General features: G+C 44.9%; 2 protein-coding genes across 7 annotated transcripts in view; one reads left to right on the top strand and one right to left on the bottom strand.

Annotated features, from left to right (window-relative positions):
• LOC140425144 (spermatogenesis-associated protein 7 homolog) overlaps positions 1-13,488 on the top strand; it is a 378,775-nt gene extending 365,287 nt beyond the window's left edge. Inside the window, exon 11 of the mRNA XM_072509088.1 lies at positions 6,655-13,488. Coding sequence (XP_072365189.1) covers positions 6,655-6,801 — 147 coding nt within the window. The 3' untranslated portion in view covers positions 6,802-13,488. The remainder of the gene's footprint in view (positions 1-6,654) is intronic.
• Positions 13,489-14,330: 842 nt separating this feature from the next.
• The window catches only part of cenpf (centromere protein F), a 133,920-nt gene continuing 126,647 nt past the window's right edge, over positions 14,331-21,603 (bottom strand). For all 6 annotated transcript variants that reach the window (XM_072509026.1, XM_072509042.1, XM_072509051.1 and 3 more), the window contains 2 exons: positions 16,067-16,254; positions 14,331-15,066 (listed from right to left, as the gene is read on the bottom strand). In XM_072509026.1, the coding sequence (XP_072365127.1) occupies positions 14,824-15,066; positions 16,067-16,254 (431 nt within the window). In that variant the 3' untranslated portion in view covers positions 14,331-14,823. The remainder of the gene's footprint in view (positions 15,067-16,066; positions 16,255-21,603) is intronic.

Raw genomic sequence — 21,603 nt, 5'->3', positions numbered from 1 at the left:
CAGTATTCTCCTCGACAACATTGTCTTTTTCCTGTGTGAATACTGATGAAAAATATTTATTTAGCGCCTCTCCTATCTCCTCGGACTCCAAGCACAACTTCCCACTACTGTCCTTGACTGGCCCTACTCTTACCCTAGTCATTCTTTTATTCCTGACATATCTATTGCCAGGACTCTGTGCGCCCCGTCCAGCTCCAGGGGCTGTGGGAAGGCCCCCGCGCCCATCAGCGTTCCCAGCATCGTGGTCACATACGCACCCGCATCCGACCCCTCCGCGCCTTCAGGGAGACCCAGAATCCGCAGCTTCTGCCTCCTCGACCTATTTTCAAGGTCTTCCAGCTTCTCCTGCCATCTCTTGTGCAGGGCCTCGTGCCTCTCCACTCTAACCACCAGGCCCAAAATCTCGTCCTCGTTGTCAGAGGCCTTTTGCTGCACCTCCTTGATCGCCGTCCTCTGCATCTTCTGGGTCTCCACCAAACTTTCAATAGAAGCCTTCATAGGGGCCAGCATCTCCGCTTTTAGCTCAGTGAAGCAGCTGCTAAGAAACTCCTGCTGCTCCCGTGACCACTGGGCCCACACTGCCTGATCCGCGCTGGCCGCCATCTTGCTGTTTCACGCCCGTTCTCCTCTCTTATCCAAAGCCGCTTTTTTGATCGCCCCACTCCTGGCCCACTCCACACAGCGCTGGGGGACCCTAACTGTTTCCTTCCCACACCGGGAATCGTCGTCCAAGTGCCGCTGGAGCTCCGTACAAGGGCCCAAATGTCCGTTGTCGGCGGGAGCTGCCGACCGTGCGACCTACCTAGGCATAGCCGCAACCGGAAGTCCCCTCATCGGACTTCTAATTGCAGTTGTCCTTGTACGTGTAGTCAGCAGGCAATGTAACACTGGCAATTGCAACAGATTTCACAAAGCGAATAAGTCCTGGAGAAAGTCATGCAACCTCTGAAATAGTCTGTAGTGTTATAACCTGCCTGCTTACCATTGGCTGGGGGCTAATGACAATCCCACAATCCTGTGGGAGTATGAGCTTCCCCAATGAGGGGGGCAGAGAAACCATTAGTAATCCCCATGTATAAATAAAGCTGGCCAGTTTGGAACCAGCAGGAAGGAGTGTGCAGCAAGGGAAGTTGCTGCTGCTGTTATATATATATGTTATTGTAAATAAATGTTATTACTTTGTATCCTTAAAACTTGTGCTGGAATCTTTGTGGCCCTTACAAAACGTAGTTTGGGAGTTTCTTCTTGGAGCTCTAGAGCCTGTTGAACACAGGAAGTGTATATTGAAGAAAGATACAATATAACTTGTTTCTGTCACAAAGCTTTGCATAAGTCCCGGCAGTTTTTCCTTGTGTTATAACCTGCCTGATTACTACTGGCTGGGGACTAATGGCAATCCCACAATCCTTAGTGAGTATGAGCTTCCCCAATGAGGGGGGCAGAGAAATCATTCGCAGAGTCACCTGCATAAATAGAGCTGGCCAGTGTGGAACCAGCTAGAGAGGAGTGAGCAGTGGTGGAGTACTGCTGCTGTTGTATATATGCAATTGTAAATTAAGTTATTTCTTTCAATTCTACAAACTTGTGCTGGATACTATGTGGCCCTCACAAAACCTTGAGATGGCTATACTGTTGTATGAGCAACAGGATTGCTAGCTGTAGGAGACTTCTTGCTTTCAGCACTTGAACTGTTTCTTTTTCCATCTCTCTCACTATGGTCAGTCTTGCTACCATGCACAAGAACAGCAGTTTTTTGAACAGATCCTGCACTGGCCTTTTGGGGCCTCACTGTTGTTGGGGCCAATTTCCTGACAGCAGTTGAAACCAGGCAACCACTCTTTGTTTTCACAACATGAATGCTGTTTTTTGTTCCTGCATACAATGTTATTGTTGTAGATGGTGTGCTACATGTAACACTGCGTTGTGTGCACAGAGTTTGAGCAGTCTCCCTGGTCTCTGCCACTGGAGGCTTTTGGTAGAGGTATTTCCAGAAGTGTCAACCTTCAATCGCTTAGCATCTCTCAAATCCCTTCGTTCTTTCTTTTTCCTTTCTAAGATTCTGCTTCTTGGGAGAAGTACTCTTGCTACGCAGACCATTGTTCCAGAAATCTGTCTTGTGCTCTTTCCAAGGACAACCATCTCATACAGAAATGTTTGAGTAATTCTGTGATTTTCTAGATTGTACAATGTTTGTATTTCCTTGAACTGTTTGTGGCGCTGGCTAGACTTCTCAAAGTAGTAATAGACTGATATAAGCAAGTCCACTGGAGAGAATGGCAACTGACTTGCTCCTTTCTCTGCAGCCAGATGAAGAAGGTGGCATGGACATCCAAGAATGAAAATATCTGGGTTGTCTTTCTTCACAGAGGAAGCAACACCATTGTGTACTCCCATCATCACTGCTGCACTGTTTGCAGAAGCATATCATGTTTTCCCAAGGAATATTGTTTTCCTTAAGAACATTGTCCAGAAGTTGGAAAATGTTTTTGCATTAGATTTCGCTTTCGTTGTCACTATTTCAAGTAGCATACTGATCACCCTGTTCACATCGGTGTCAAAGAACCGAGCAATGATAGGATAGAGTTGTTCCTCCACGCCACAGTCAGAATTCCCTTTGCTTTGATCTGGTGAACGGGGTTTGCCTCATTTGCTCAAGATGTCACCTTTCGTCTCTTGGCCGAGAGTCATGCCAATTGCTGTTGTCTTGGCCCGGTGTAAAGCAAACTTAGAAGCAATCGGACTGTCCGGTAACTTCGTGCCGCAGGCCGCCGCCGTGCGCATGCATGGCCACGGACCCAGCCATTTTGCGGCCGTATCTGCAGGTAAAGCCAGGGGCTTTATACGGCATGGCTGCTAGCCCCCCACCGGGCGGAGGATCGGAGTGGGGGCGCCGCCGACATATTGGTCATAAGACCAGGCGGATCTTGCGGACATGGCCGCAGAATCTGAGAATCCAGCCCTAAGTATTGACGCCAATGCAGAATTTATGGACTTCCATGACAGACAAACTGGAGCCACATCTGGACCAATTCCTCTACTATTAAAGGGTTAGCACCGGTGTCGCGTGGAACAATTGATGCCAATGAAAAATGGCACAGGATTCGCTAGGTCCGTGATTGACACTCGGGAGGCTGACAAGCTGCAGCCGCACATACACATTACACTCCCCACACACACTCATCCCAGCCAACGAGATGGCACTGGTTGTGCTGGAGCGTGCCCGTACAGGTGATGGGTTGACTGGAGCCAGAGGGCACCTGGGGGGGTGGTGCTCTGGGGTGACCCCTGGCACTACGTTCACAGTGGGCTGTTAGTGGTGTGTGCAGCTACATGGCTGCCTTGCCGGCTGCGGCAATGGTGTTCCGTGCCTGTCCACCCCGACATCACAGTCCACCTCCTGGAGCCGCACCCCCCGCCACTGCCCCCAGCCCTGGCAGAAACCCCTGGCCAGCAGCTGTTAGCAAACTATGGCGATATTGGACACTTTCCGTACCCCCTCTCTCCCTCAGCAGCCACGATGCCAGTTTCACAATTTGTAAAAGCACAAGTGAACCGTGCCGTTGGGAACTCAGCCCATCAGAGGTGGAGCATCGCAGAGGCCAAGGGGAATACCGGGTCGGGCCCGTTAATGATGTGCAAATGGTGTTTACTATACTGTTCCGGAACGCATTGACGCCGTTGTCGAGGCGATGGAGAATTGCGATTTGGTGTCAAATCAGCGCCTGCCACGATTTTGGCATCGGAACCTATTCTCTGTCCAATCGCCTTTCCGGATTTCGGCATCAGCCAATGGTGAATCCCACCCCCAATAATTAAGCCACATTGTCACTTGAATTATCAGAATGATATCTGGCAAACACTTCCGTTGCGTTTGCCATCCAAGTAACTCTGGCTTTGGTAGCCCTTTCTTGCCCAACGTGGAAACAAACTTTGGCCGTATTCAATTCATCTGTTCATTAAAGGCATCCCCCATTGTCCCATTGCAGTTTTGCCTGCCAATCTTTGGTTCCAATTTACCGGAACCAGATTTGTTCTTACCCCATTAAAAATGGCCCTGCCCTAATTAAATACTATTTTTACTCTAGATTGTTCCTTGTCCTTTTCCATAAGGATCTAAACCTTATTACACCATAAACACTGTTCCCTAAATGTTCCCCGACTAACACTTGTTCCTCTTTGTGGAGGGACTACTTCTCGCAGAGGATGGTGCATTTGTGAAACTCGCTGCCTCATAATGCGGTGGAATCTGAGTTATTAAATGGATTCAAGGAGATGGATATGTTTCCAATTTTTTAAAAGGGTTAAAGGGATATGGGCAACAGATGGGGAGGTGGATTTGAGACCAGGAAGAGATCAGCCATGATTTGTTTGAATGGCGGAGCAGGTTCGAAGGGCTGAATTACCTACTTATGCTTCTAATTCTTATGTACAGAACAAGATTCAACCATGAATCATTCTTCAGTGGGTTAGAAAAAATGCTGATCAAGAAAATTCTCGGGAGCACACTTCAAAAACTCTTCCCCCTTTACAGTATTACTATCCCAATCAGATTAGAATAATTAAACTCCCCTTTTCACTGTTCTGAAGTTTTTCCATCTCCCTGTAATTTCCCTGCAAATTTATTCCTCTATATCTTGTCCACTCGTTGATGGCCTTCAGAATACAGCCAGTGATGTAACTATACCCGTTACACCTCAACTCTAAGCAAATAGATTCTATTCTCAATCCTTCTTGGAAATCCTCTCAGCACCTGTAGTATTCTCCTTCACAATATTGTCAGCAATCTCCTTTTTTTTTTCCCCAATCTTTCCTGAACACTTCTTCAAGGAATTATTTAGTACACGGAGCGGCCGGAAATCCCCCCCCACCAAAAAATGAGAATGCATTGGAAAAAAAAACCTTCTTTCCTGCAGGACCTTTACTGCAGTAAGTTCCAGGGGAGGGATTCTCCAGACCGCCAGCCGTGTTTTCCGGCGTGGCACGTCCCTGCCGACAGTGGGATTCTCGGTTCCTGCAGCCGGCCAATGGGGTTTCCCATTGTGGCCATCTCACAGCGTCAGGAAACCCACGGGCTTAGGTGCGCTGCCGGTGGACCAGAGGATCCCGCTGCAGGTTTCAACGGTTGAAGGCAGTGCCGGAGCAGAGGTAAAATTTACCACACTATTACGCACAGAGCGTCCTAGAGCTTTATCGGGCATTTGATCATTTCCTGCCCCGTAGAATCCCTACTGTGCAGGAGGCCATTTGGTCCATCGAATCTGCACCGACCCTCTGAAAGAGCACCCTACCACTTCCCACCCTATCCCTGTAACCTCGCCTAACCTGCACATTGTTGGACACAAAGGGGCAATTTTAGCATAGCCAATCCACCTAACATCTTTGGACTGTGGGAGGAACCGGAACACCCAGAGGAAACCCACACAGCCACGGAAGAAAGTGCAATTTTGCTCTCTTTCGTTGGCACTGAATATGGCGGTCAATATGGTCGCCTTAATTCGAATTAAGTTTGCTTTAGAGTCGCCAGGTATTTTTCGATACCGCCACAAGGTTCAAACCGAATACTAATCAAAGACTCGATACACCAGTTAGTTAGTTCAAAGTCAATGCTTATTTATTTACACACACAGTTAAATATACTCATGCACGAAACTCTACAGGCTAAACTATCACTACTGCTAAAGCCTATACTTAGATTCGGGCGCCCACTCAGTCAGAGGAACAATGGCCGTTGTTCGGTTCTGAGGCTGCTGGGGTGGAACTGGTACGGGATAACAGCTAAGGTCGTCTGTCTGGTAGCGTGCGTTGACCTTGGACTTTCTTGCTTCTGGTGCAGCTGGTGGACAGGTCTCTCCTTGGTGTTGGCCGGGTCCAAGAGAATGATTCTCTCTTGGGGGCTCCTTCTTATACCCAAAGGGGCTTCGCGCTCTTTTGGGCGGGCCTTGAACTTGGCCCCAATCAATTGGGCCGTTTCTCGATCATTCCTATCGATTTCATCCAATCAAAGGGTGGGTGCCCTGATGGCTGGGCGTGTCTTAGGTGGCCGTTGGCCTGCTTTGTTCTGGTCTTCTCTGGCGCCGGGGTGTCTGCCTTAGTATCGGTTACTCAAATGTTACTCTTTTGTTCCCGGAGATGGGCAATTAATATGCTAATGGGCCTACAGTTTTGGTCTTGTCTGGGAGCTGCGGCTCCAATATGCAGACAAACCCTGAACCTGCTTGTTTTCTCAGGATTGTCCATTTTCCCTGCAATCTTTGCAAAGTGTCCATTTTGTAATCGGGAAGTGGCCATCCCAGATGGCTACACACCCAAGGCCCGAATTGAACCACAGTCCCCGCTCTGTGAGGCAGCAGTGCTAACCACTGTGTCACCCTGCAGATATAATAATTGACCTGCAATTTTCTGACATTAACTTCTAGTGCTTGAAATGAAAAGTGATTTTCTCCCTAGCACCACCATTTCTTACATTGATCCTTACTAAATACGCAGTATAATCCTAAAAATAACATAAATTTGGAAAAATAAAATTGGTATTTCTAACTTTGCTTTAGCCTTTTCCGCAGTTCAATGAAATGCTGTAGTTCTAAGGGGCATGCAGTTACACTGTATTAAAAAATGGATAAAAACTAATTCAAATATTTCTTTAACTTTTTGTAGGGCAAGTTGAAAAATATACTACAAAACCTGAGGAACGAGCTGCAAACAGATCCCGCTGTTAACTATTCCAAACACAGTACAGCAGCGCAGAAAACCTGGCTTTTTGGCAAAAACATCCCACAGAACGCATACTACAATAATAAGTAACTGTTCTAATTTAAAGACGATCCTACAGGAGTACACCGAATGACAGCTCAGCCCTGGCCGAAAATGGAAATGTATATCTGGGAAAAAGCCCAAAAAAGAATGAACTTGAAAGCCTGAGAAATATACTCGCTACAAGGCTCTCTACATTTTCAAGCAAAATAAAAATAAAAAGGATGTACCACATATCACCTATCAAGATCAGTGTTCTTCATAGATATCTCTGATGACCAACTATGTTTTGTTACCTGTCTCAAGATGTACTGCAGCTTACTTAAGCTATTAATATTTGTAATTATCAGTTTTTTGCCTTTTACGTTTCAAACCCACTTGTAATTTACCAATCCCTGGTGGTAAATAGGTGACCAAACAATCTGCTTCAATAATATAACTCTTAAGAAATTCTGAGAATGCTTTTAAGCAACCAAAGTGATTGATCTTCCAGTTATCTCCCTTTTATTGTTGAAACATATGGGGCTGGATTCTCCGCTCCCTGACCTCGAAATCGCACTTGGCGAAGGGGAGAATCCCTGATGATGCCAAAATCGGGGGCAGCGCCACTTTCGTGTCACTCAGTCCATTGCCTAAGGCCCGCCCCGCGATGCTCCGTCTCCGAACGGCTGGGTTCCTGACGGCATGGGACACGTGTGGTCTCACCCGTCGTTAACTTAGCGTGGCGGCTGCGGACTCAGTCCGGCGGTGTCGCAGTCGGGGCAGGGCCAATCCGCTGGATTGAATCTTTGGGGCTGAGGGCACTGTGGGCGGGCAGTCCGGGGCCCGCGAGCGGCCGAAGGGGGGGTACTATTTTTGCGATCCGGATCCGTGGGCTGAGTCAGCCATGAAGTACTGCGCGGCCGCTGAAGGCTGCCGCCGTGCGCATGCGCGACCACAGACCCGGCAATGCTCCGGGCCATATCAGCAGCGAGAGCTGGAACCTCTACGCTGCCTCCCTGGTAGCCCCCAGCTAAACGGCGAATTGGTGGCCGTTTTGCACCAGTTCTCCCGCCATATAAACCCATCGTTTTCACGCCGCCGTGGGGACTTAGTTTTACCAACACAGAATCCAGCCCATTATATCTCAACTGAATGACATAATAATCTTCATTGTCACAAGTAGGCATACATTAACACTGCAATGAAGCTACTGTGAAAAGCCCCTAGTCGCCACATTCCAGCGCCTGTTCGGGTACACAGATGGAGAATTCAGAATGTCCAATTCACCTAACAGCACATCTTTTGGGACTTGTGGGAGGAAACCAGAGCACCTGGAGGAAACCCATCCAGACACAGGGAGAACGTGCAGACTCCGCACAGACAGTGACTCAATCCGGGAATCGAACCTGGGATTCTGGAGCTGAGAAGCAACAGTGCTATCCCTGTGCTACCATGCTTATAGTTGAGAATTTGACATAACTGAGGGACAACTTCAGATTTATTAGTTGAACAATTCCTTCCGGAACCGCACAATAAAACCCGCAAAACAAGGGATGCCGTTCTCCAGCCTCGTTATGCTCACACTCAAGCAAAACGAGGCCTGTGAATAGCGGGAGGCCAAAAATGAGAACCCTGCCAGGCGCCATACAGTATGCGATGCAACCTGCCCGCTTCCGTAGGCGAAATCGGGACCTCACCGTAGCGTGGCGTGAAACCAATTATCACCACTTAAGCCCCATTTCCATACAATTATTCGGAGCTATCCCATAGCCACACCATAATCTATTAAAAGATGTGGGTCGGTTGAACTCCATGAAACACTTTGGGGTTCTGTAAACCCGGACCCATAACAACTGTCACACGCAGAACCTTCCAGAAAGAGACTAAAAGCAGACTGTTAAGAGTTGGCAAAAACATTGCAGTTAACATTACCTTACAAAATGCGAAAAGGTGAGGTAATTATGGCTGTGGCTAAGCATTTAAAGTTGCCTGAGATGCAGTTTGACTCATTGGAAATGGCAAAAATTCAGTTGCAAATTAAACAAATGGAACATGTGAAAGAATTAAAGCAGCTTGAATACAAAAGAGAGAGGAAAAAGAAAAGGAGAGAGAAGAAAGGGGAAAAGAAAGAATAGCCCTAGCAGAACAATAAGAGAAAGGGAGATACAGATCAGGGAAAATGATAAAGAGAGAGTGTTTGAACTTCAGAAAATGGCCATGAAACATGACAGTCATTTAAAATTGGCAGACGTAAAGGGAAACGTACAGTTGGATGATAGTGATGAGGATAGTGAGAAAGAGCATCATAGTCGAAGGCTTGGTGGGAATCCATTTAAATATGTCCAAGCATTGCCAAGGTTTGACGAGGAGGTGGTAGAAGCCTTTTTCATTTCATTGGAGAAGGTAGCTAAACAAATGAAATGGCCACAGGACATGTGGGTATTACTGATTCAAACAAAGCTGGTAGGTAGAGCTAGTGAAGTGTTTGCATCACTACCGGAGGAGGTATGAGGAGGTGAAAAAATCCATCTTGCCTAAAGCCTACAGACAAAGGTTTATAAATTTAAGGAAATAATTTGGTCAAACATACATGGAGTTTGAAAGGCTCAGACAGAGTAATTCTGATAGGTGGGCTTTGAAAATAGATCAAATGTATGAAGCTCTCAAAAATTATACTTTTGGAGGAGTTTAAAAATTCAATTCCTGATGCAGTGAGAATTCATGTGGAAGAGCAGAGGGTTAAAACTGAGAGGTTAGCAGCAGAAATCGCAGATGATTATGAATTAGTTCATAAATCAAAACTTGGTTTCTGACATCAGTTTCAGCCTGTGAGGGATAGAAACTGGGAACATGAGAAATACTCAAGTGGTAAAGATAAAGGTGATCTGATGGGAGAAAATAAGGAGAGTGTACCTCAGGTTAAAACAGAAATCCAGGAGGGTGGAAGAGACGTGAAAAGTTTCAAATGTTTTCACTGTAATAAACTAGGCCATGTAAAGTCAGTGTTGGTAGTTGAAGAAAAGCACGGGAAGGCTGATGTGGTAAAACAGGATAAGACAGTGGGATTTGTTAGAGTGGTAAAGGAAAGCCCAAATGAAGCGAGGGAGGTGCAAAAGGTTGTACAGCCTGATCAAGAGGTGATTGATAAGAAGGTGCCAGATCTCTTTAAAGAATTTACTTGTGTGGGTAAAGTTTACTCATGTGCGTCAGGAGCAGGTAAAGAAGTCACAATTTTAAGAGATACGGGAGCTAGTCAATCTTTAATGGTAAGAGATGAGGAGTTATGTAATTTGGGGAAGAATGTTGCCAGAAAAGGTGGTGATATGTGGAATTCAGGGTGAGAGGAGTAGTGTTCAATTATATAAGGTACGGTTGGAAAGTCCAGTAAAGAGTGGTGAAGTGGTAATAGGAGTAATAGGGAAACTATCTTGTCCAGGAATACAGTTTATCTTGGGTAATGATATAGCTGGATCGCAAGTGGGAGTGATGCCTACTGTTGTTGATAAGCCAGTGGAAAATCAGACAACTGAAATGTTGAAGGACGAATATCCTGGGATTTTTCCGGATTGTGTAGTAACAAGGTCGCAAAGTCACAGGTTAAGACAAGAGGAGAAATCAAAGAGTGAAGATGAAGTTGAAGTGCAATTGTCAGAAACGATTTTTGATCAGATGGTTGAAAAAGAACAAGAACAGGTGGAGGATGAGGTGGATATTTTTAGTTCAGGAAAATTGGCGGAGTTACAACGAAAAGATCTAGAAATAAAACGGATATATCAGAAAGCATATACGGAAGACGAATCTGAATGTATACCAGAGTGTTACTACTGTAAAAGTGATGTCCTGATAAGAAAATGGAGACCTTTACATATGTAGGCAGATGAAAAGTGGGCAGAAGTTCATCAAGTAGTATTGCCGGTAGGGTATATAAAGGAGGTGTTGCGAGTTGCACATAGGTACCAGTGGGAGGTCATTTGGGGATAAGGAAAACTCAAGCTAAAATCTAGAAACATATTTATTGGCCTGGACTACATAAAGATGTAGTTAAATTTTGTCAATCATGTCACACATGTCAAGTGATAGGGAAACCTCAAGCAGTGATAAAACCAACGCCCTTCATACCCATTCCAGCATTTGAAGAACCTTTTACAAGGGTCCTAATTGATTGCGTAGGACCGCTTCCTAAAACAAAAAGTGGGAATCAATATCTTTTGACTACAATGGATGTGTCTACTAGGTTTCCAGAGGCCATTCCAGTACGTAATATTACAGCTAAAAAGATTGTGGAGGAGTTACTTAAATTCTTTACGAGATATGGACTACCCACAGAAATACAAACGGATCAAGGATCAAATTTTACCTCGAGGTTATTCAAAGAAGTAATGGATAGCTTAGGAATAAAACAATTTAAATCAACTGCGTACCATCCAGAATCGCAGGGAGCGTTAGAAAGGTGGCATCAGACATTAAAGACAATGTTGAGGGCTTATTGGCACGATTATCCAGAGCATTGGGATAAAGGAATTCCATTCGTACTGTTTGCAATTAGGGATACACCTAATGAGTCAACCAAATTTAGTCCTTTTGAACTAATTTTTGGTTACGAGGTAAGAGGACCACTTAAAATTGATTAAGGAATAATTGGTGAGTGAGAAATCAGAAATTACATTATTGGATTACGTGTCAAATTTTAGGGAACGATTAAATAGAGCAGGTGAATTGGCTAGGCAAAAAGTTGCACAAAATGTGATGAAACGGGTCGCGGACAAGAAATCTAAAGTTCGTAGTTTAGCCAGTGGAGATAAAGTTTTAGTGTTGTTACCAGTGGTAGGTGAACCTTTAAAAGCTAGGTTTTGTGGACATTATCAAATTGAAAGGAAATTTAGTGAGGTGAATTATGTGGTAAAAACACCAGATGGAAGGAAGAATCACCGAGTGTGTCATGTGAATATGCTTAAAAGGTACTTTGAAAGGGATGGAGAGAAAAAGGAGGTTTTAATGATTCTAACTCAAAGTGACGAATCAAATCCAGATGACTGTGAATTTGACCATCCTCAAATTAAATTGGAAAATGAGGATGTTCTTAAAAATTGGGATAAATTGTTGAGTTATCTTCCAGAGGAAAAACGAACTGACCTGAAAGATTTATTGCTATCACATGGGCAAGTTTGTGGCGATAAATTGGGAAGTACTAAAATGGCTATACATGATGTAGATGTGGGAAATACCGTTCCAATCAAGCAACATCCATACAGACTTAACCCTTGAAAATTGGCACAGGTTAACAAAGAGATTGAGAGTATGCTTAAAAATGGCATAATTGAAGTGGGTTGCAGGCAATGGAGCTCACCCATAGTGATGGTACCCAACGGTTGTGTGTGGACTATAGAAAGGTTAATGCAGTTACAAGAATGGACTCTTATCCTATCCCACGTTTGGAGGATTGCATTGAGAAAGTGGGACAATCGGTTTGTATTTCCAAATTGGATTTACTTAAAGATTACTGGCAGGTACCTTTATCCGAAAGGACGAAGGAGTTTTCAGCTTTTGTGACTCCAGATGGTGTATACCAATTCAAAGTTATGCCATTTGGCATGAAAAACGCCCCAGCCACATTTCAACTTTGTTAACTAACAAAGTTGTTTCAGGATTACTCAATTGTGCAGTATACATAGACGATCAGATAATTTTGAGCCAGACATGGACAGAACATTTAAAACATCTGATGGAGTTATTCGGTCGACTTCTGGAGGCGGGTTTGGTGATAAACCTAGCCAAAAGTGAATTTGGAAAAGTCCAAGTCACTTTCCTTGAGGAGTTTTCGATACCCTCGAGATGAAGGGAAATCATGCGATTTCTTGGCATGAGTGGATTTGATCGAACATTTGTGCAAAGGATTTGTTGCATGATTGCTCCACTGATGGACTTGCTGAAGAAATGTAAAAAATGTCAATGGACAGCGGAGTGTCAACAGGCATTTGACTGCCTGAAAACTGTGATAACCAATGCTCGTGTTGGAGAAATGCATGGGACTCTGATCAGATTGAGCTACATTATATGACTTTAAAGAGAAATGCCGAGGCATGGTGTAATGGACAGATCGTGCAGAGACCTTCTTGCGCAAAGACTGTTAATTGAGACGAATTTCAGTTGGAGGAAGAAGAACGGGGAAAAAAATGGACTATATTATTATACCTGTTTGCGTGTGTTGTTTTTTGAAACAAAATGTATATTTACTGTGTGCATTTCTTAAAGGATGGTGAAAAGGTGAAAAATGAAACCATCTTGAAGTTGATGGGGTTTGTTTTCTTGGGGGTGGGGGGAGGTGTCATGTGAGAGTACCATTTAAGAAATGGGTGTTTAAGAAATGTACCTTTAAGAAAGGAGCTGCTCATGTTACTGGAGTGATGTCAGAGTGTGGGTGGAGCCGAGCTCCACTTCTGCTTCTTTTAGTTTCAGTTTGAGAAGAGCTTGGGTGTGTGTGAGCTGCACTGCTGTTGATCTCTGCCATGAAAAACTATCTCTTAATCATTTGGTGAATTCAGAAGAATTATAAATGTTTTCAGTCTTGAATGTAAACCCTAATGTGCTCCTGTTTGAAGGTTTGTTAAGTCTTTTGGATGATAAAAAGGACAGCATACAGATTATTTAGTGTTGTATTCTTTGGGGGGTGTATTTGAATTAATAGTTGCTAAGATATTCACTGTTTGTTTTAAAAAGGTTAACGTGAGTTCATAGAATAAACATTGGTTTTAAAAACCACTGGTCCATTTTCTGCTGTACCATACCTGTAGAGTAAGCCGTGTGCTCCACATACCACAATCTATTAAAAGTTGTGGGTCAGGTGAACTCCATGATACACTTTGGGATTCTCTAAACCCTGGCCCATAACAGTGGTGGAGGCATTTGGGAAGTTGACTGTAAGGTATGACTCTTGTTTTTTGTGCATTCCTATGTCAAGTTGTCCTTGCTCTCTCAATTTTGGCACAAATTCCTCAATGTTCTGATGAATTTTGACTGGGCTGGGTGTGCCTTTGTCATGTCTGGTGTCTATGGGCGGCACGGTAGCACAGTGGTCAACACTGATGTTTCACAGCGCCAGGGTCCCAGGTTCGATTCCCTGCTGGGTCACGGTCTGTGCGGAGTCTGCACGTTCTCACCGTGCCTGCGTGGGTTTCGTCCGGGTGCTCCGGATTCCTCCCATAGTCCAAAGACGTGCAGGTTAGGTGGATTGGCCATGCTAAATTGCCCTTAGCGTGCAAAATGTTAGGAGGGGTAGCAGGGGTTATTGGGTTACGGGGATAGGGTGGAAGTGAGAGCTTAAGTGGGTCGGTGCAGACTCGATGGGCCGAATGGCCTCCTTCTGCACTGTATGTATGTATGTTCTATGTCTAGGTCGATGCCAGGTGGCCCATCTTGTTCCATTATATTCTGTCATACTAATTATATGCAACTGGGCCATATCCTTTCCCCAGAGTCTTTGGATTATCCTGCCCTTTGGATTAATAGTTCAGTAATATAACCTCTTTACTACCATTCAGATGGATAATACCATTACAAAAGATTGAAGCTAAAGTTTTGTCAAATAAAATCAGTCACAATTTTAACTGAAATTCTATTAGTTTTAATTAATTTCTGTACAAGTTGTGTACAAAATACTAGAAAAAGACAAAACAAGCTGACGATGAAAATATAACAAAAACAGCAGAAGTAAATTGTCTCTCACAAATAAAGTTAGTTTTAAATGATGGTATATTAATATATATTCACATGTATTGAATGATGATTGTTACTGGTTATGAAACTGGGTGTGAAATCATACCCTACATATACAGACTTAAAGTTTTGCAACTTTAGAAAACAAAATTAAGCTTTATGCAGAAAGCTTGTTACAAAATCATAGAATATTTAAACGTTTGAATTGTTCAAAATCAATACCTTTTCAAGGGTGATGTCAGATGACATTTTCAGGCCTTAATCTCTCTAAATCATTGGACTTTAGTCAGTTTTGGTATTTTCTATTTTGCATCTCCAAAAAACGTAACTATTGCAGAAGTACACCTGCAAGAACTGTTCAATTTCTACTGCATTGTTTCACTGTACTTTGCAGTTTTCACTTTCTTTGCTCATAGTAATCTGTTCCTTGTGTGGTTTATTTTGTTCTGCTGATTCTTTTGCATTCGGTGAACATCTACGTTTTTGTGATTGCTTCCCACCAGAAGTATCATAGCCCATTTTATTTTGAGTGTTTGTTAAAGATGAGAGAGGTGGCTCTGCCATAGCTGGTAATGATTCCAGAAATAACTCTGGAGAGGAACGAGTAGATTCAGTTGGGTGCTGAGGAACACAAATGATAATTAAAGTCAAAACATGAAATTTCCTATGATGTGAGCAGACATCACAAATAATTTTCTGGTGATAAGGAGGGAGTGCAATCAGAAGGGTATAAACATGAAATAGTAACAACATGCAATAGAAGAGAAGGTACAGAGCAGCAGACATGGAGAGAAAATGGCAGTCATATGTTTGCACTAATAATTGTGCTATACTCCAAAGGATGTTATGATTTGTAAATGTACTTTTAGGAAAAGCTTTGACAAATAATTGTCTAACATTCTGCAGCAAGTTGCTAAAGCTGTTATAGTTCCAGAATCTAAAATAATAAAAGCCCACGAATGAAGAGTGGAGAAAATGCAAGATAAAATATAATGTATTTATTTAACCAGATGCAAGACCTAAATTGAATTGAAGGGCAATGAAATGAGAAAAAAAATAACACTGAGAAAGGGGTGAAGTTTAACTCCCAAAAGTGGGTCGGTTGGAATCTGGTCAAAAAATCTCAAATCTAATCCCAACCTGCCCAACTTTCAAATTTAATGGAGGTGGGACAAGGTGTGGGCAGCCAATTCCAGCAGCAGGACTGGCAATTTAATTATCTTAACAAAACTGGCAGCCTGCGATTTAACCTGTTGTGCGTGTTTTATAGTGGCCAGCTAGGAAAGCTAGTCGACCATGTTGAGGAGAACTTTAAAAAGGCCTTTGCTGCACTGCAAGTGTTTGAAAAGGAGTACTTCTCCCACTACTCCAAGCTCTCAGATCCCCAAACCCCTCCCCACCCTATACAAAATGCCACAGGACCAAAGGAATGATTAGCCAAATAATTTATTAGCTCTGCCTCTCACCTTTATCCAATTCACTGCACAACACTGGAAAATAGTATACAATGCTAAAATTTCATCAGTTTTAGCCACATTTGTTTCGTCACATGCCACCAGTAGACCAATATTTCTATATCAATTACATCAACATAGGAAGTGCTGCATCTGTTGAATGTTACCTGTTGTGCATGGCTGTCTTCTGCTGTCATCTCTGATTTGTTACAGGTTTGTGCAGCTCCCTTATGTTGTGTCTGCCTGTGGGGAGATATCCTGCTCTGAACGGCAAACTCAGAACTAGCTCTGTTGAGTAAGGTTGTCCTGCGCAATATGTAGGGACTATGTGATACAGCAGGAATGTTTGCAAAACCTAAAAGGAGAAAATACAACCCTCATCAGATACAATGATACTGCACATTTACCAGTGGTACTGAAATAGACAAACCTGTCTCATTATCAATATTTGTTTAACCTGTTATACCCAACAATCCTACATAAATTAGTTAATCAGCCGTTGAAAATGTGCTTGGATAAACTATAACATTTTACAATCAGACTCACCCTGCCCATTAAGGCATTGATTTGCAGTATTATTAGGACCCTCAAGCGAAAGATCACAGACACTGCCAGAGGCTTGATTTTGTTGAAGACTTCACCAGGCATAGCATTTTTGAGCCACCTGACTTGCATCTGTCAGGGATGATGCGGGTATTTGAACCTTAAAATTTGGTGGGCACATGTCAGGTGCAATGTAAACAAAACCCATTTCTAGGTAGGACAGGTAACAAATCTAAGCAAGCTGGGCAGTTAAATATTAAAATGAGGCTGTGTCCCTCAGAATTAAACACCACTTCTAAGTTTAACACTGATTGGTTGGATTTCCCAGACCTTCGGAAACCCATCTGCTAAAAAGAAAAGGCTGCCGGATCCGTTTAGCTGTTTCACTCAATCCCCATGACGACACTTTCAAAGCTCTTTCCACCACCCCAAACCCCAGTCCCGCCCATCCTCCTGTAACATCCCTCCACCCGATCTCTACTTCACATGAACTCTTCCAATACAAAGAACAATACAGCACAGGAACAGGCCCTTCGGCCCTCCCAGCCTGCACCGATCACGTGTCCAATCTAGACCAACCACCTATATCCTTCTATGTCCCGTCTGTTCATGTGCCTATCCAGATAAGTCTTAAAAGGTCGCTAACGTATCTGCCTCAACCACCTCACTTGGCAGTGCATTCCAGGCCACCACCACCCTGAGTAAAAAAAAAAAACTTCCCCCGCACACCTCCACTATCCCCCTCACTTTGAACTTGTGCCCCCTTGTAATTGTCATTTCCGTCCTGGGAAAAAGCCTCCAAATGTACACCCTATACCCCTCATAATTTTATAAACTTTGATCAGGTTGCCCCTCAGCCTCTGTCTTTCTACGGATAATAATCCCAGTTTATTCAATCTCTCCTCATAGCTAATACCCTCCATAACAGGCAACGTCCTGGTAAACCTTTTATGTACTCTCTCCAAAGCCTCCATGTCCTTCTGGTAGTGTGGTGACCAGAATTGGACACCATTTTCTAAATGTGGCCTAACCAATGTTCCATATAACTGTAACATAATTTGTGAACCTTTATACTCGATGCCCCGTCCGATGAAGGCAAGCATGCCGTATGCTTTCTTTACCACCATTTCACGGTAATTTCACGGGCAGCACGGTAGCCTTGTGGATAGCACAATTGCTTCACAGCTCCAGGGTCCCAGGTTCGAATCTGGCTTGGGTCACTGTCTGTGCGGAGTCTACACATCCTCCCAGTGTGTGCCTGGGTTTCCTCCGGGTGCTCCGGTTTCCTCCCACAGTCCAAAGATGTGCGGGTTAGGTGGATTGGCCATGATAAATTGCCCTTAGTGTCCAAAAATTGCCCTTAGTGTTGGGTGGGTTACTAGGTTATGGGGATAGGGTGGCGGTGTTGACCTTGGGTAGGGTGCTCTTTCCAAGAGCCGGTGCGGACTCGATGGGCCGAATGGCCTCCTTCTGCACTGTAAATTCTATGTAAATTTCCATCTGTGCTGCCACTTTTAAGGATCTATGAACCTGAACGCCCAGATACCTCTATGTGTCTATGCTCCTGATGGTTCTGCCATTTATTTTATAGCTCTCACCTGAATTGGATCTACCAAAAGGCATCACCTCACATTTGTCCGGGTTAAATTCCATCTGCCATTTCGCCGCCCAATTTTGCAGCCTATCTGTATCCTGCTGTATTCTCTGACAATCTTCATCACTATCTGCAACTCCAGCAACATTCTTCCAAGTCATTTAGATATATTACAAAGAGCAGAGGTCCAAGTACTGATCCCTGCGGAACACCACGAATTGCAGACTTCCATTCGGAAAAACACCCTTCCACTGCTACTCTCTGTCTTCTATGGCCAAGCCAGTTCTGAATCCATCCAGCTAGTTCAGCCCCGACCGTGTGATTTAATCTTTTGCACCGGCCTGCCACGAGCGACGTTGTCAAATGCTTTACTAAAATCCATGTAGACAACATCCACAGCTGCTCCCTCATCAATCATTTTTGTCACCTTCACAAAACACTCAAATTAAATTAGTGAGACATGGCCACCCTCGTACAAAACCATGCTATGTTTGCTAATAAAACCATTCACTTCCAAATGTACATAGATCCTTGGCTGAATTCTTTGCCGTCAGGATTCTCCATTTTGCCGGCAGCCCTGGGGTTTCCCCACAATGGGAAACCTCATTGACCAGCCGGGGAAACGGAGAATCCCGACGGCGTGCTGCACCAGAAATCTGGTGCGGTGGGATGGAGAAACCCGTCCCTATCTCTGAGAATCTTTTCCAACAATTTCACTATCACTGACGTCAAGCTCACTGGCCTATAATTACCCAGGTTGTCCTTGCTACCTTTCTTAAATAACGGGACAACATTGTCTATCCTCCAATTCTCTGGAACCTCATCTGTGCCAATGAGGAAACAAGATTTCTGTTAGAGACCCAGCGATTACATCTCTTGTCTCCCTCAGTAATCTGGGATAGATGCCATCTGGCCTTGGGCATTTGCCTCCTTAATACTTTTTAAAACACCTAACACTTCCTCCCTCGTAATAATGACTTGTTCTAAAGTGTTTACATATCCCTCTGAGACACCACCAATCAATGTGTCCCTCTCCTTTGTGAATACCGATGCAAAGTACTCAATAAGGATCTCACCTGCTTCCTTTGGTTCTACGCAAAATTTCCCTCCTTTGTCCTTGAGTGGACCAACGTTTTCTCTAGCTACCCACTTGTTCCTAATATACATATAAAAATGCCTTGGGATTCTCCTTAATCCTGTCTACCAAGGACATTTCGTGACCCCTCTTTGTCCTCCTAACTCCCTGTTTGAGCTCTTCTACATTTCCTGTGTTCTTCAAGTGCTTCATCTGTTTTTAGTTGCCTAGACCTCATGTATGCATCCTTTTACTTTTTGACTGGACTCGCAATTTCCCTGGTCATCCTCGGTTCCTGAATCCTGCCTTTCCTTTTCATCGGCACGTGCCTGCACTCCCATCAACTGCTCCTTAAAAGACTCCCACATGCCAAATGTGGATTTACCCTCAAACAGCCGCTCCCAAACAACAGCCTCTCAATCCTGCCTAATCTGCTTGTACATAGCCTTTCCCCAATTTGGCATCTTAATCCTAGGACAACACTCGCCCTTTTCCATGAGTATCCGAAAGCTTACGGAATTGTGGTCACTGTTCGCCACATGTACCCCACTGCAACTTTGATGACCTGGCCAGGCTCGTTCCCTAGTACTAGGTCCAGTATAGCCCCCTTCCTCGTCGGACTATCCACATGTTGTTCCAAAATACCTTCCGGGACACATTTAACAAATTCCTCACCATCCAGACCCGTAGCCCTAAGAGATTCCCAGTCAATATGAGGAAAATTAAAGTCTCCCACTACAATAACCCAATTATTTCTACATCTATCCAGAATCTGCTTACATATCTGTTCTTCAACTTCCCGTGGGCTGTTGGGAGGCCTGTAATACACACCCATTATAGTGGCTGCCCCTTCCTGTTTCTGAGTTCTACCTAGTGTTTCATTACTTGATTCTTCCAAGGTGTCATCACTCTGTACAACTGTAATATGTTCTCTAACCAGTATTGCAACTCCCCCACCTATTTTACCTTCCCCTCTGTAGTCTAAAACACCAATATCCCAGAATATTTAGCTGCCAGTCCTTTTAACCAAGTCTCCTTTAAAGCAACTACATCCCAAGTTTGCCGCATGAATCAAGGCTTAAGTTCATCTGTCTTACCTGTTATACTCCATGCATTGAAGCAGATGCAGTCCAGACCTCCAGGCCCAGAGTTCGATCTCCCATAGCCTGCCCCTCCTCTTAGCCAGCCTGGCCCTGGTACCATGCTCATCCTCGGTCTCTATACTTGCTGGCTTACTGTTCTGATTTCCACCCTCCTGCCACATTAGTTGAAACCCACCCGAACCATACTAGCAAACCTCCCAGCCAGGATCTGGTGCCCCTCCAGTTCAGGTGTAACCCGTCCTTCTTGTACAGGCCCCACCTTCCCTGGAAGACATCCAATGATCCAAAACACTGAAGCCCTCCCTCCTGAACCAGTTCTTTAGCCACATGTTCAGCTGCACTATCTCCCTGTTCCCAGCCTCGCTAGCACATGGCACAGGCAGTAATCCTGAGATTACTACCCTAGAGGACCTGCTTTTTAATGTCTAAAGCCTCCCACTTTGACCCCGAGGCTTCCAATCTCTCCCACTACCAACCCTTCCAATCTTTCCCCAACCCCACTCCTGAGCCTGGATTCTCCATTTCAGGGACTATGTCCACACGCAGTCATGAAAACTGTGGTCTTTTACGCCAGAAAAACCGGCGTCAAAAGGCCAGATTTGCATCCTTGCAGGGAGCTAGCAGGCAGCTGTCGTGGAGCTCGCAGCTCCATTTGCCGATACGGCCCCCCCGCACTTCCGGGTCAGAGGCCGGGCATGCGCATGGCGGCGGCCTCCAGTGGCCGGGCCGTGCTCCATGGCGGACCCAGACCTGGACCGCAGAAATAGTGCCTCCGATCGGCCGCGTTCCTAAACCGGACTGCCCGCACAAAAAAAAAACAGTCCCGAATGAGGCCCCCCCCCCCCCCTCCCTCCCTCCGATCGGTCCGCCCCCGACTGTGGCGTCCGCGTACCGGGTTTGCAGCTGCCTCACGAGTATCCCGAATGGCAGGACCACATTAGAAATACGCCGTCGGGAATTCAGCCGGTAGTGGGCGGAGGATAACGGGGCGGGCTTCAAGCAATGGCCTCAGGTGGTGGATACTAGGCGCGTTGTACTCCCCGAGTACGTCGCTTTTCGGGAGGCGGAGAATCGCAGAACCGGCACTGGTCCCAATTTCATGCCTGAAACTGGATTCTCCGCCCCGTCTCCGAACGAGATTTTGGCGTCGGTGTGCGGAGAATCCAGCCCCAGATCACCAACCATCCCTGACCCTTCCACACGCCAACCCTACATTCAAACCCCACCAGGCCTCCAAACTAACTCTTTCAATACCCACTGCGAAAGTTTTGATTCCCATATGTAGAGCATCTATCTTTCCTGCCCACTTCCTGGTGCAGATGATCCACTGCCCCAACAGCCAGCCCCTCAATATTCCCAAGCTACAGCTTGGAAATAAAACAAAAATGT

This window comes from Scyliorhinus torazame, chromosome 1 (genome assembly GCF_047496885.1).
Source record: "Scyliorhinus torazame isolate Kashiwa2021f chromosome 1, sScyTor2.1, whole genome shotgun sequence".
NCBI lineage: Eukaryota > Metazoa > Chordata > Chondrichthyes > Carcharhiniformes > Scyliorhinidae > Scyliorhinus > Scyliorhinus torazame.
Note: the sequence above shows the minus strand (reverse complement) of the source record. Positions and strands in the feature narration are given on the sequence as shown.